Source organism: Mauremys mutica, chromosome 3 (genome assembly GCF_020497125.1).
Source record: "Mauremys mutica isolate MM-2020 ecotype Southern chromosome 3, ASM2049712v1, whole genome shotgun sequence".
NCBI classification, from domain to species: Eukaryota; Metazoa; Chordata; order Testudines; family Geoemydidae; genus Mauremys; species Mauremys mutica.
This window is the reverse complement of record NC_059074.1, coordinates 20,111,690-20,126,131: the sequence shown is the minus strand read 5'-3', so window position 1 is coordinate 20,126,131 and position 14,442 is coordinate 20,111,690. Positions and strand designations below refer to the sequence as shown.

The following is a 14,442-nucleotide window of genomic DNA, read 5'->3' as shown; positions in this document are numbered from 1 at the left end:
ATTTGTATTTCAGCTCGGATGTCTAAAAATAACCTTGGAGTCTGCTAGAAGTGTATCTGTAACCTGGGTTGAGTTAGAATTTTAGCTTTAAATGAACTGAACCAATCCAAAACGTTAGAACAATTTGGAGAAGTGAAAAATGTTCATTACATAGAAAGAAAAAAAGAGTTCAGATGGGGAAAGGACTGCAAAAGAAAAGAAATCAATGGTCCCACTTTGATGCTAATGTACAGCAAAGCAGCACTACCCACTTGCCATTATCCTACAATTTAACGTAGCTCATTTCCTAACAGTAGGGAGATTTTTCTTCTTGAGGTTATTTAATTATAATTCACACTGCAAATTTCAAATAGTTAGCCAAAATTAAAAGTGGATGTTTTCCTTTAACAGGCAAACATTGAGAGCAAAGATACTGACTAAACTGTCTAAACAACCAAGCAGTGAGATCCCAAAATTAAATTATGCCTACTGAAACATCAATGAAATCTCTGGCTTGAAAAGGGCTGACATTCAGTTAGGAGATTACCATTTCATTGAAATGCAAGAACATTTTTAATGGAACTAAAGCCATGTTTTTCTTGTAATCTTTATTCAAGTATTTCACAGCAGTTATATTACAAATTACAGTAAAATGTTCAAAATTTCCAGAAGTTCAAAAATTAAATAACTTACTTCAAACTAATGTAAAATGAAGTTAAAATGCAAAACATCAATTTTAACACAATTCTGAATAAAACTATAGAATCCAAAATATACCATAGTTGATGAAAGAAGTCTACTTAATCCACAAAGTAGACATACATTAACCAAACAATAGGACTCCCCGATGTCTAAATAACCCAATGTACAAGATACACAAGATGCAGGTACAAGCCCAAATTCAAGCTTATGTTGTGATTACAAACAATAAAATAAAATGACTATCAGCTGCAGGACCTGACATTCAATATACTGAATGTAAAAGCCAGAGCTGACCCACCGACTTAATAAAAAAAATGGGAAGACAAGAGAATACAAAAAACCCAGTAATCCTATAAATACATTGGCATATGAGAAAAATCAACAATACAAAAGGAGACAAAACAAACAAAAATTAATCACAGGTGAGATTCAAGCTTGCAAATACTATTAACTCCACAGCCATCAACTTCACCCTAGAACAGTTCCACTACCTCCAATACAGTCCCAATGGCCCACAAAGTTACCTCCACCTGGCTCTGCCACATTTTACTGATCCAAGAACAAAGCCTTGCACAGGAGTTTATTTGCAATTTTCACATCAGAAAACAAGGAACAGAGGTCAATTTGTACAAAGTCTTGCCCGAGCTATATGTCAAAACAAAAATTAAAGATGTACAAACAGTAAACAAGTTTAGACCACATGGATAGATTAACAGCTGCTTTAACTCTATACCCACCAGGCATCTGTAAAGGAAAAAAAACTGATGTAGTAATGTGATTATTTGGGCCAGAAAGGCAGGTATAATTTTACCCAAGAAAAACATATTTAGATTGGCTATTTCTTTTCAAAAGACCTAAAATATTGAAGTTGCAGCTCCTCAGTTAATAAAGTTGCACCTTTCACTTTCTGTATCGAGTTTTAATGACTATTAAAAGTTAATTTAAAAAGAACTGACCTGTTGGAAGCATTTTAATGCTAGGTGCGAGCTTTAATGCTAGGCGTGAGGTTATATTTGCTTGTCAAACTCACTGATGACTAAAAACTTAATTGTTTAATTCATACAAATTTAGCAACATGTTAAAAATGTATGCAGTTTTACCTTTCACAAGTCCTGCTACTACCTGAACAAATACTTCTCTGAATAAGTGAAACTGGAATAAATATTAAAAAAAAAAAAAAATCTGCAGCAAGAACCTGAGACTTGCAAAAAACCCTTTTACCAGAAACTTGCTACAAAAAATCTGCTACATTTTATTTAATCAAATCTTAAAATTTGTAACAATTTCCATCAAAATACAAAATTGTTATTAATGTACCAGACTGCAAAATATATGAAACAGGAATGATGGTAATAAATACTAAAGGAAACATGAAAAAAATCCCCATAATCAAATTTGAGAGAGCAAAGAACACCTTGTTTGAAATATGGGGGTTTTGTTGGGTTGTTTGTTTTTTGTTATTTTTTAATCGCACTTTCTCACCAAAATATACAGTGTTTCTACATGGGTTGCATTTAGAATAGTATGACTAGATGCATACTAAGCCTTCAAACTTTTTTCTCTTAGATATTAAGAAAACAAGTGGCATTTTGGGGGAGAAAAAGGTCAAACTAGAATTAGAAGGCTTAAACATAAAACACAAAGAAGCACTTTGGATTACTGCAGTAGCCCAAGGCCCAAGTTTGTTTTTTTGCAGTGGCATACTACTCCTAGCCAAAGACATGGAGACAAGTACCTTAGCTTCAGCATGTAAACGGTAGCAGAGAGTGTTACAGTTCTCCGTAAACACTGTTGGTAACTAAAATAGAAAAAGCTGAGGTAGCTCAGTATCTCTGCAGTAGTCCAAGACTGTTTTCTCTAATTAAAAACAAAACACATGTTGCATATTTTGGAAAGACACTCCTGCAGCTACATATAACAGTTATAATGAACGGTAACACATGGTAACATCAGCCAACCTGTCTACAACATTTTCTACTTATTTGTCTGAAACAAATCAGCCCAGATAATGTTTTAACATTGAGCCTGTGATAAGACTTTTACTGCAACGTCCTTGCCTCTTGCAACTGCCTAGATTGTGTGTCTCCAATTTCCAGAAAGGAAAGTTTTGAACTATTGATACACTCACTATTCAGCTATAGAGAACTGCAATCCACACACCCCAGTTCAGAGGTCCACAAATGGCCAATGATCATATAAAGTATCGTCCCCCCTCCCCCCCTAATACTGCTATACACGGCCCAAGGTGTGGAAGCCTGGATTAAATTGTACTTACAGTGAGCTAGGGGTCCAGGACTTTTGGCTAACTGTCTCTCCTTTCTATGTCCATTCAGCAAGTCTTAGCTTTCATAAAAACAAAACTTTAGAAAGAAACCTGCCAGAATTAAACATCTTTTGTTTCTAAGAACTCAAAATGGACAACAAATAAATAGAATCGTGGGAAAAAAGAATAGCCCCCTTAATGAATATTCTCTTCACTTCATTTTCAGCAACATACGAGAGTTTCACTGTGTAGTTTATTTCTATAACAAATATACCAATAGAATAAAACAATTTCACTGTTTTGGTAAAGTTGTGTTGCTTTTTTCAGTGTGTCTTAGTTTAGTTCTGTAGAGTAAGACAGGCATTTTAGAATCATAATACTGGTTGCCATTCAATGATGAGGAAATGCAAATCATCCTTTTGGAGCTCTTCATTCTGAAGACAACTTTTTAAACTCTGCCATTTGCTACAGGCCCAACCATTTGAATAGCCTTATCTTTCTCAATTGACTAAAAAGGCACATTAAAGGCAGTTCTAGAGAGCCTCATTTTCAAATTACTGTACATCCAGTTACTAAAGTTTCCTACCACAATGCATCACTGCCATCTTTGAAACAGGTTTCTGTCCATTACCCCAGAGAACAAGAAAAAAAACTGAAAAGGAAAATTTAAAAAGTTGTCCATTTAAAAAAATTCAACCTAGTTAGATCTGCTCTATTCAGGTTTTGTGTTTGTTGGTCTGCTCCACTGTGTCTGAAGTTTCCCAAAAGATAATGCATGTAGAAAGAACAGGAGCAGAAATGAGAGCAGTTTCTGTAGCACCAAAAATCTCCAAGTTGTGGTGTTGTATTCTTTATTTATATTAGCTACAACTGTCTGAAGTTCTGTTTGGTTCTTGTAGGCTGGTTGGTTTCAGGTACCTGAGACAATAGCACCAAATTTAACAGAAAGAAAGAGAGCGAGCACTTAAGACCAAGGCTCTGCACATACTTGGTGCAATTGGAAATCAAATGGCTCAGAAGACTGCTCTCCCATGAGCAGTTTAAGAGGATAAATCCACCCATTTCAAAGAGATCACAGGAATGTTTCAAACATATGAACTGTTCTTTCCATTTCCTGCAAGAGACATCAAGCATTAATTATATACAAATATACAGCAACAGAAATAAAATTAGTGTTATATAATCAGATCTACTATGATTTTCTTTTAAACCTGAACAAATATAAGAAAATAGACAATTCTGTTAACCATTTCTGCTAGTGGATGGAAAACAATGAATGGGAGACTGTTTTCTGCATTAATGCTTCTTAAATTAGTTTTCCTAGTTGATGGTTAATGGGAAGACGCAGGTGTATTAAGATCAGACTTCAGTTGATGCACCCTCCATGTATTACTAAATGAGGAAGGCTGAGGGGTGGACCAGAGCTGCTGCCAAGCAATACTTCTGTTTGTTGATTTAAGGCCAATCATTTATCTGAAACATGGCCACTGAAAAGTAGTAGTTTTTTTCACATCATACAAAAAATGTAAGGTTTCATAACAATCATCTACTGTCCAGTGGTTAGAAATGAATCCAGTATTTTTTAAAACCTAATCTTATAAATGGACTATAGCAGGGATCAGCAACCTTTGGCACACGGCGTACTGAGGGATGCGCTGGCTGCGGCTTCCCGCAACCCCCATTGGCCTAGAACGGCAAACTGCGGCCAGTGGGAGCTGCGATTGGCCAAACTCGCGGATACAGCAGGTAAACAAACCGTCCCGGCCTGCCAGCTGATTTCCCTCATGGGCCAAGTGCCAAAGGTTGCCGATCCCTGGACTATAGCAAAAGACATGTTCTTCAGTCTGAAAAGCCTTTTTAAAGGAAGATATTTAAGCCCTAATTGCACTTTACATTATTAAAACACTGCTTACTCAAAAGTCCCAAAGTACTTTACAGACTCTTCAGACAGGGCTTCTGAAATGCAAACATTTCTATGGTGAAGGGTGCGAGTGACAGAGACAACTGGCTCACAGACAGTTTTTGTTTTTGAAGCTTTTCTGTTGCAAGACTGCAACACTTCAACCTCTCTGGTCACTCAGTAACAGACTTAAAGGTGGCAATCTTGCAACAGAAAAGCTTCAAAACCAGATTCCAAAGAGAAACTGCTGAACTTGAATTAATATGCAAACTAGATACCATCAATTTAGGCTTGAATAGAGACTGGGAATGGCTGAGCCATTACACACATTGAATCTATTTCCCTACGTTAAGTATCCTCACACTTTCTTGTCATTATCACTACAAAAGTTTTATTTCCCCTGCTGATAATTGCTCATCTTAATTAATTAGCCTCTTAGAGTTGGTAGGGCAACTCCCACCTTTTCATGTTCTCTGTATGTGTATATATAGCTCCTTACTATATGTTCCATTCTATGCATCCGATGAAGTGGGCTGTAGCCCATGAAAGTTTATGCTCAAATAAATTTGTTAGTCTCTAAGGTGTCACAAGTATTTCGCCACTAGAGAATGAGTTCATACTACTTCTCCAGTATTATATCTGAATTTTATGGATTTTGTCATTTGCATCCTGTATGTTCTTTAAGATCGCATTTAATGTGACAGAAACAGAGAGACCCCAGGATGGGTCTGATTGTTTGCAGGGGAAAGATAGGGGGATTGGGTCATATCAGAAACTAATGGTTACTGTATTCCTTAAGCCTTTATTGCACCAAGTTTCTTTTTATCTTTAGTAGTTAATACAGTTTTCACAAGAGGATTTCAAATGTGCACCAGTTAATATAGAAATATTGCTACCCAAATTCTATTGAAAAGTTCAGATGAGAAACAAGAGAAATTGTAAAACTTTACCTCTACAAGTTGTGATTTGTCATAATCTTTACGATGCCGATAGATGCACTGACTAAGGAGTGAGTACAGCCTCTCAAGTTGGTCAACAGTCAGGTTGTTACTTCTCTTAACCAACAAATCCAGTAGTTTCTGTTAAGAGGAAAAACATAACACACAAATAAAGAATCAAGTTTTTCATATATTCATGCTTGAAATCTGTTGAGACTAATTATTACATTTAATTGTTTGTAGACAAAGCAGAAATGTGCTAGAAGGATATTTTATATTCCGAACAAGAACATGGTTCAGTATGTAAATAATATAACTGCTGTGAACAATCTTAAGAGCAGATAACTCTTAATAGAGATCTTCTTTACATTTGTTTGTTTCAGTATGCAGAGATTCTCTAATTACTACACTCATGGAAAACATATTCACACTTGGGAGAAGCTCTCTGTAAACATTCAAAGCCCTTCTTAAAAAAAAACCAAAAAAACTCTCCTTTGTTCTGATGCCTACCAAAAAAACCAAAAACAAACTTGATGGGGGGCGGGAAAAGAGCAGATATTAACTCCAGCAATCAACATAACCACATCATCAACCCCTATTACTGCATAATCGTGTCTGCACAAACTGCACTGGAAACAGTGGACTGGACTGTTATACCATAATTATTAAAAAGCGTTTATATGTATATTTATTACTGTATCTGCAGATACAGCAGTAAGATACAAATGAGTAGTTAATTTTGTTATGTGGTCACTAATTAAATAAAAATGGCTGGATAAAGAAAATCTTCAAACGATAATGCTGACAGAAAAGATTATACTTTCTGCAGTATAAAATAAGGGAAGTTGGGTCTTCACCATTTTCTGTACAGAGTATAAAAATATCTTCCATGGTGTCTGAAAAGGGTTGGTAGTGGTAATTATTAAATTTAGTTCTCAGTCCCATTACCTTTAATCTGTCATGGTCAACAAGTAGAGGGGGTATGAGATCCAATGGCTCCTCCGGAACCTGCTCCAGACTTGCAGGTTTTGGGGGCTCCAAAGTGACTTTTCGAGATTTCTTAAATTTCGATACACCTGTGATTTGAATGCAAAATTACAGCACATCAGGAACAACTGATAAAAAATTAAAGTAAAATAAAATATATATTAAATGCAACACATTTCAAATAGTCTTTCAACTATAATGTCCCATTCAAACCCCCACTAAAAATAGCTAATGGCATTTATATAGTCCATACCACCATATTATCGAGGCATTGAAATTAAGATTTGACCTTGTGTTACTACTGACAGCCGTGAATAGGACAGAATCATTTGTACACAACACCCTCTTTTTGGAAACCTGGCTGAAAATAAGAAGATAATTAGAATTTACTATTAAAGCAGCTACCACCCATCGAAGTCAACAGCAGATCATCTAGTCTGACCTGCTGCATAACACAGGCCACTAATTTCTGCAACCAGCCCGTAACTTCTGGTTGAAATGCTGCATACTGAAGGACAATCTTTACTGAAAATCATCAACTGCTGGAGAATCCACCACTTTCCACAACAAGATGTTCCAATGTTTTATTACCCTCACTATTAAGAGAGACTTATTTAAAGTCTGAATTTGATTTATTAAAAATGTTTTAAATCAGGCTTTTGAAGAATGCACATTATGGAAATTGTTATTGACTCATACTTTTCCACTCTTACTGTCACCAGACATTTCAACATCGTGTAACAGGATTAAACAGGCAAAAAGAATTGCATGGGTCAGAGTCTACTCTAACATAGCTTGAATCTATTTATTGCATCACCCAACAACAGTTTCACTGGTTAGTTTAATTCACAATTCATTTCTCTATAAAGTGGTGTCCCCTACAGATCAAGTTGTGCTTGCTTTTCATTTCTATTTGGTTCCATTTTAAAGACATATGAATTGCACTCATTGCTATGTGGAGGGCACTCTGGTATGGCATTTTTTTTTATGAGAGACAAAGCAATAGATTTCTCAATTTTATTAAATGAAATAGACAAGACAGATTTTTATTAAACAGCTCAAAGTAGCAACTGAGCCATACTTTGGCCAGGGTAATTTCAACTGGTGATGCTATTGTGATCTCAGATGTCATTCTATCATCATATTTATCATTGGATTAGATTTCTTATTTGTAGGTCTACTATTGAGAGTTTGTTTTACCATCTGAAAAATAATGCCAGGTAATGACCACTGCTCAAGACAAGCCACTTATAGCTGCTGATATATGCTTAAGGCACAGGTAGGTTAAATTAGCATAATTCTCTATTATCTGGTATCTCTTCACGTAAATATGAAGGATGCCACTTGTCCAGAACACAGAAGCACAAATCCTAACAAGTATAAGAAAGTCACAATTAGAGCTGGGCAAAATTTTTCAGATGAAACACTTTCACCAAAAAATTCAGATTCAGGTCAACCGAAAGATTTCACAATGTCATGTTAAATTCACCAAACTGTTTCAGTAGAAAAAATAATCCAGACAAGTTGAAACATTTTCAAAACTGAATGTTTCAACTTTGATTAAAAATTATGTTTTATTTCTTATTGTGCTTCAATTGTATTTTTTAAGATACTTGGAAATAAATGTTTAGTTTGACACAAAACTAGGGTGGGTTTTTTTTCTTTTAGGGTTAGCTGAAATTTTTTTATTTTTATTTTTTTTTAAAACCACCTCTTTTTTGCTTCACTTCAAACCAAAATAATTTTTTTTCCTCCCAGACTTTTTGGTCAGGACACTGAAATGAAAAATTGGATATTTGCACCACTCTAGTCACAAATCCCTGAGCTTTAAAAGTTCACAGTGATTCCCAGTAAACTTCTACATCAATATTAAAGCTTTTTTAACTTACATTTTAAGTAAGAAATTCCAGATTGACCGGCTTTCACCTAATACATCCCTAGTGTTCCCTTACATTCCAAATGGTTAGTTTAATTACCCTTCCCTTATCACAACATTCTGATAGAGAGAGCAAGAATTCATAATTATGCCCTAATTGTAGAATAAGCTTCCTTCTACTATTCCAGATTGCCAACTGGTGCCAGAACTGAAAAGAAATATGTTTACGGCAGCATTTATTTGTTCTTAATAATTAATGTTTATATTATTTTATTACAGAGCGCTCCAAGACTTTTGCAAGTACTTGTGTTACGGGGATGCACTCTGCCCCACACCTGGGCATGTTTTCTTTAACATACTCTCAGTCAATGCCAGCCCATGAGGAGTGATAAGGAGAAGGCATACACAAGCAGAGGCAGGAATAGCAAACTGTCTCTTGAGCATACTAATTGACTGGACTATCCTACACCACAATGCAAACCCCTTACTGGTTTCATTTCATGTCTGTGACTCGTGTTTTCCTGACAGCACCTCAAAGCTCTACAATAATCACCCCTGAGGAAGGCTGGACACTGCTCCACCTGGAACTCATCAGGACTGAAGGGGGACCATTGGGGATTGACATAAAACATTCTCTTCTCCCTACTGGGCCATGTGTGCTACCTCCCCAGTACTCTCAAGCTTCTAAAGGGAACAAGGGACAATTTGGTCCCAAACTTACCACTATATTAGCTTCCTTTCTCCCCCTTCATTTGTCTCTCTTTCACCATCTAGCGGAGAACTGCACCCATGCTTCTGCACATAGTACTTCCTTGGTGGCAGGGCCGGCTTTAGGCTAATCCACCAATTCCCCCGAATCAGGCTCTGCTCCTAAGAGGGCCCCGCGCCTAGTGAGAATCCCTTCCCTGGCTAGAGGCGCTTCTTTAATTTTTACTCACCTGGTGGCGCTTCAGGTCTTCGGCGGCACGTCCTTTGCTTGCTCTGGGTCTTCGGTGGCACTTCGGCGGCGGGTCCTTCAGTGCCACTGAAGACCTGGAGCGAGTGAAGGACCCACCGCTGAAGTGCCGCCGAAGACTCGGAGCACCGCTCCGTGAGTACAAACCCGATGTGGTTTTTTACATTTTTTTTTTTTTAAGTCATCCCTGCCGGGGCCCTGTCGAAACTGTTCGAATTGGGCCCCGCACTTCCTAAAGCCGGCCCTGCTTGGTGGGGTAACAAGGAACAAGGAAGTGAAACTGACAGCTGTGCTCTGTTCCTTCTGGGTCATTAGAGAAGAAGGAAAGGTTACTCACCTTGTGCAATAACTAGAGCTCCCTGTGGGTGCTCCACTTTAGGTGTGCATGCACCCTGAGCCTTTGATCAAAGCTATTTGGTAGCAGTGCGCATTCAGCTTGCGCATGTGCCCTATATATCCTTGTGTCCAGGTCTAAATTCAGTCGGAGCTGTCCAGAGCAGAGCTCCGGTAAATATTTTCAACGACCTGGGAGTTTTTATAGCATGTTGTGGAGGGGTAAGTGGGGCTCCGAGAAATAATCTATAAGAATTTAAGCCCTGCTTGTGTCCCATACTGAGGCTATATATGGCCGCATGGGCAAACGACCCTCAGTTCCTTCTCTACGACAAAGTCCCACAGAGAAACTCTGAAGTGCAGGGGAAGGAGGATGGGTAGTAGAGCACCCACACGGACAGACATCTCAAAGAACTCCAATTACAGCACAAGACCTCTCCTTCTTCAAGTAGTGTCCCTGTGAGTACTCCACTTCAGGTGTCAACACCACAGCAACCCATTAAGGAAGTGGGAGGTACAGAACAAAGTCCAGCCCTGAAGAGAGGTCTGCATTGCCTACTGCAGCATCTGATCTAGCAGCGTGAACCAAAGCACAATGGTAGGAAAAAGTCTGTAGTGAAGACCATGCTGCAGCTCTGCAGATTTCTGCAAACATCCATGAACAGGGCTACAGATGTAGACTGATCTAGTAGAATGTGCAGTCACTCGTACAGAAGGTTGAGCATCAGCCAAGCCACAACAGGTGGTAATATATTCAGAGATCCATTTATAGTCTCTCTGCATGAAGATACTGGATCCCTTAGACCTATCTGCAATAGAGGTGGGGAAGTCTAGGGGACTTCCTGAATGTCTTGGTTCTGTTCAAGTAAAAGGCTAATGCTTTCTTATCATCTAGTGTATGGAAGGAAGGTGGCTTGCTGTATAGAGTTATGAGGCTTAGTAAAGAAAACTGAAAGGTGAATAGTTTGGTTAATGTGAAACTCACAAGAAACCTTAGGTAAAAATTTTGGATGGGGTTGCAATGATGCTTTCTCCCTGGACAACACAGTAAATGGAGGGCCTGCCATTACAGCCCCACTCTCCCCAAACTTTAAAGCAGAAGAATTGCCCACCAAAAAGGCCGCTTTCATAGACAAATGTAACAGAGCACAAAGCTAGTGGCTCAAAAGTTTGAGATCCCAAAGCAGAGTAAGATCTCTAATAATCAGAAAAAGATTCATAAGATCTTTAATGAAACCTCCTTGTGGCTGGATGTGCGAAAATTGAGAAACCTTCTACTGACAAATAAACAGCTGTTATTGATACTAACAAAACCTTGATGGAACTCTCATACAGAGACCAAATGTCTTCAGTTCCAACAGGTAATCCAAGAAAAAGATGACTAGACATGCGAAAGATGATGGCAGTTACACCAAAGATGGTATCTGCTCCATTTCTGGAGGTAAGATTATCTCGTAGATTTTCCTGATATTTAACAACACAAATTATACTCCTGATGAACAGGATGCTTTTAGTTCCAAGAACCATTGAGACACTATGCTTGGAGTTGCAGAACATTCAGATTTGGGTGAAGTGTTCGATCCACATTGAGACAGTCAAGAATCAAACCAGAGCTGCCACAGAGGGTCAGAGGTGAATCTGATAAGATAAGGAAACCAAACTTGTCTTGGCCAAGTTGGTACATTCAAAATTATCCTGGCTTGGTCCTGCTTGATCTTGTTGACAACCTTTAAAGCAATGGTGTTGGTGGATATGCATTTCTAACTGCCCTCAATTCCAGCAGATTGATGTGCAAGCACTGTTCTTGTTGTGAGCATTTGCCTTGGCCTGGGTGATGACCCAAATGTGCTCCCCATCCCAAGAGAGAAGGGTCCAATGTTATGACAGTATGGGGATTCTGGATTAATGGGGTTCCTGCACAAACACTGGAAGGATCCTTCTACTAGGTGAGTGACTGTTGAACCCAGCTTGGTATAGACACCTGTTAGTTCAGACTGTGTCTGTTGGGTATGTAAAATGTCCTGAGCCACACCTGGAAACAAAGATATAATCTAGTGTTGTGTGTTATAAAAACACAAAGAGACTTGAGGACTGTGCTGCAGTCTTTGGATAAGGTTCTTTGGAGCAAGGAACCTGTTGGGAGGGAGGATAAGCCATCATCAAATCCAAAAACGCGCCTCTAAAAATATTCACGGTGTAGGGGTCAAGGCCAATTTCTCCACATTTGTTTGTAGGCCTAAACTGTGGAAAAGTAACGTTGTTGTTTTAACTGCCAACAGCACCTCCTGATAAGACCATCCTTTGAGAATCCAGTGATTGAGATGGGAAAAACTGTTATTCCTAAACAACGGAGTTGGGCAGCTACAACCACCGTAATTTTTGAGAAAACCCTTGGGGTGGAAGAAAAGCCAAAGGGTAGGATCTGGTATTGGTAGTGATCGTGAACAACTATGAAACGAAGAAATCTTTCATAAAAGGGCTGAATTGCTACATGGAACTAAGCATCTTTGAGGCTGAGAGTTGCAAACCAGTCCTCTGACTTCAGGGAGGGAATTATAGCTGCTAGAGAGACTATTCTGAATTTCAGATATCGGACATTCTTCTTCAGTTGTCTGAGATCTAATATTGGCTGCCAACATCTGTTTCTCCTGAGTATCAGAAAATACTTATCCTTTGTGTTGAAGTGGAACTGGTTCTGTGGCCCCTAGACTTAGGGTGAATGTGATCTTCTCTCTCTGCAACTGATTGTGAAGGGGGTCCCTGAAGAGGGATGGGAGGGTTAGGATGGAGAAACTGGATTGTATAACCAGAAGTAAGGGCTTCCAAAACCCATTTGTTTGATATCTTAGTCTCCCACACATGCTGGTATATATTAGAGAGAGAGAGAGAGAGCTCTCTCTCTCTCACACACATACATATATATCTATATATCTATAGATATCGATATATATAGGGGGGGCACGCAGGCAGGCCGTATCCAACATACGGAAAAGGGATACACTGCTGCAGCCGAGAAACTCTTATCGAGTGGTTCAGACTCTCAACCAAACCATAAAAAACGGAGCTTGGAAGATGCTGATGGCTGGGATGAAGCAGTCACAGTAGTCGTCATGTCCGTTTTAGAGAATCTCTACCCCATATTGCTGGTGGTTCAGATAGTCTACAGAAGGTAAAAATTGAGCTAGATGGGATCTTTGCGCAGATTGAGACCTTGTGAATTTCCTTTTACTTGAATGTATATCCCCCAAGGATTTAAGTGTAGTCCTAGAGTCTTTTAGGGTATGAAGTCAGTCATCTTTGAAGTCCTTGAAGAGCTTGTGGCCATTAAATGGTAACTCCTCAATGGTCGATTATACCTCCTGCTGGAAACCAGACAACTGAAGCCAGGAAGCTCATCTCATTACTACTGCAGGGAGAAAATAGCCCTGGCTGCAATTTTGGCCACATCCAGTGAATCCTGCAAAGACATCTTCACCAAAAGCTGATCCTCCTCTTTAATTATGGCTAGGGCTGTCAATTAATTGGAGTTAACTCACATGATTAACTCAAAACAATTAATCGTAATTAATCGCACTGTTAAACAATAGAATACCAATAGAAATTTATTAGCTATTTTTGGATGCTTTTCTACATTTTCAAATATATTGATTTCAATTACAACACAGAATACAAAGTGTACAGTGCTCATTTTATATTATTTTTATTACAAATCTTTGCACCATAAAAATGATAAAGAGTGTTTTTCAATTCACCTCATATAAGTACCATAATGCAATATCTTTATCATGAAAGTGTAACTTACAAATGTACGGTGTTTTTTTGTTTGTTTGTTACATAACTGCACTCAAAAAACCCAAAACAATGTAAAACTTTAGAGCCTACAAGCCCTCAGCCCTATTTCTTGTTCAGCCAATTGCAAAGACAGACAAGTTTGTTTACATTTACGGGACATAATGCTGCCCACTTCTTATTTATGTCACCTGAAAGTAAGAACAGGTATTTACATGCCACTCTTGTAGCCAGCATTGCAAGGAATTTGCATGCCAGATAAACTAAACATTCGTATGCCCCTTCATGCTTCGGACAGCATTCCAGAGGACATGCTTCCATGCTGATGATGCTTGTTTAAAAAAATGCGTTAATAAAATCTGTGACTGCATTCCTTGGGGGAGAATGTATGTCTCTGTTTTACCTGCATTCTGCCGTATATTTCATGTTATAGCAGTCTTGGATGATGACCCGGCACATGTTGTTCATTTTAAGAACACTTTCACAGCAGATTTGACAAAACGCAAAGAAGGTACCAATATGAGATTTCTAAAGACAGCTACAGCACTCAATCCAAGATTTAAGACTCTGAAGTGCCTTCCAAAATCTGAGAGGGATGAGGTGTGGAGCATGCTTTCAGAAGTCTTAAAACAGCAACACTCCAATGCGGAAACTACAGAACCCAAACACCTTCCTTCCCCCCCTCCACCCCCAAAATAAGAAAAATAAAAAAAATCAACT

The 14,442-nt window shown here is 38.5% G+C and overlaps 1 protein-coding gene across 1 annotated transcript in view; it reads right to left on the bottom strand.

Annotated features, from left to right (window-relative positions):
* Positions 1-583: 583 nt before the first annotated feature.
* Positions 584-14,442, bottom strand: part of ATAD2B (ATPase family AAA domain containing 2B) — a 149,764-nt gene continuing 135,905 nt past the window's right edge. The window contains exons 26-28 of the mRNA XM_045011276.1: positions 6,731-6,858; positions 5,795-5,923; positions 584-4,058 (exon numbers count right to left, since the gene is read on the bottom strand). Coding sequence (XP_044867211.1) covers positions 4,017-4,058; positions 5,795-5,923; positions 6,731-6,858 — 299 coding nt within the window. The 3' untranslated portion in view covers positions 584-4,016. The remainder of the gene's footprint in view (positions 4,059-5,794; positions 5,924-6,730; positions 6,859-14,442) is intronic.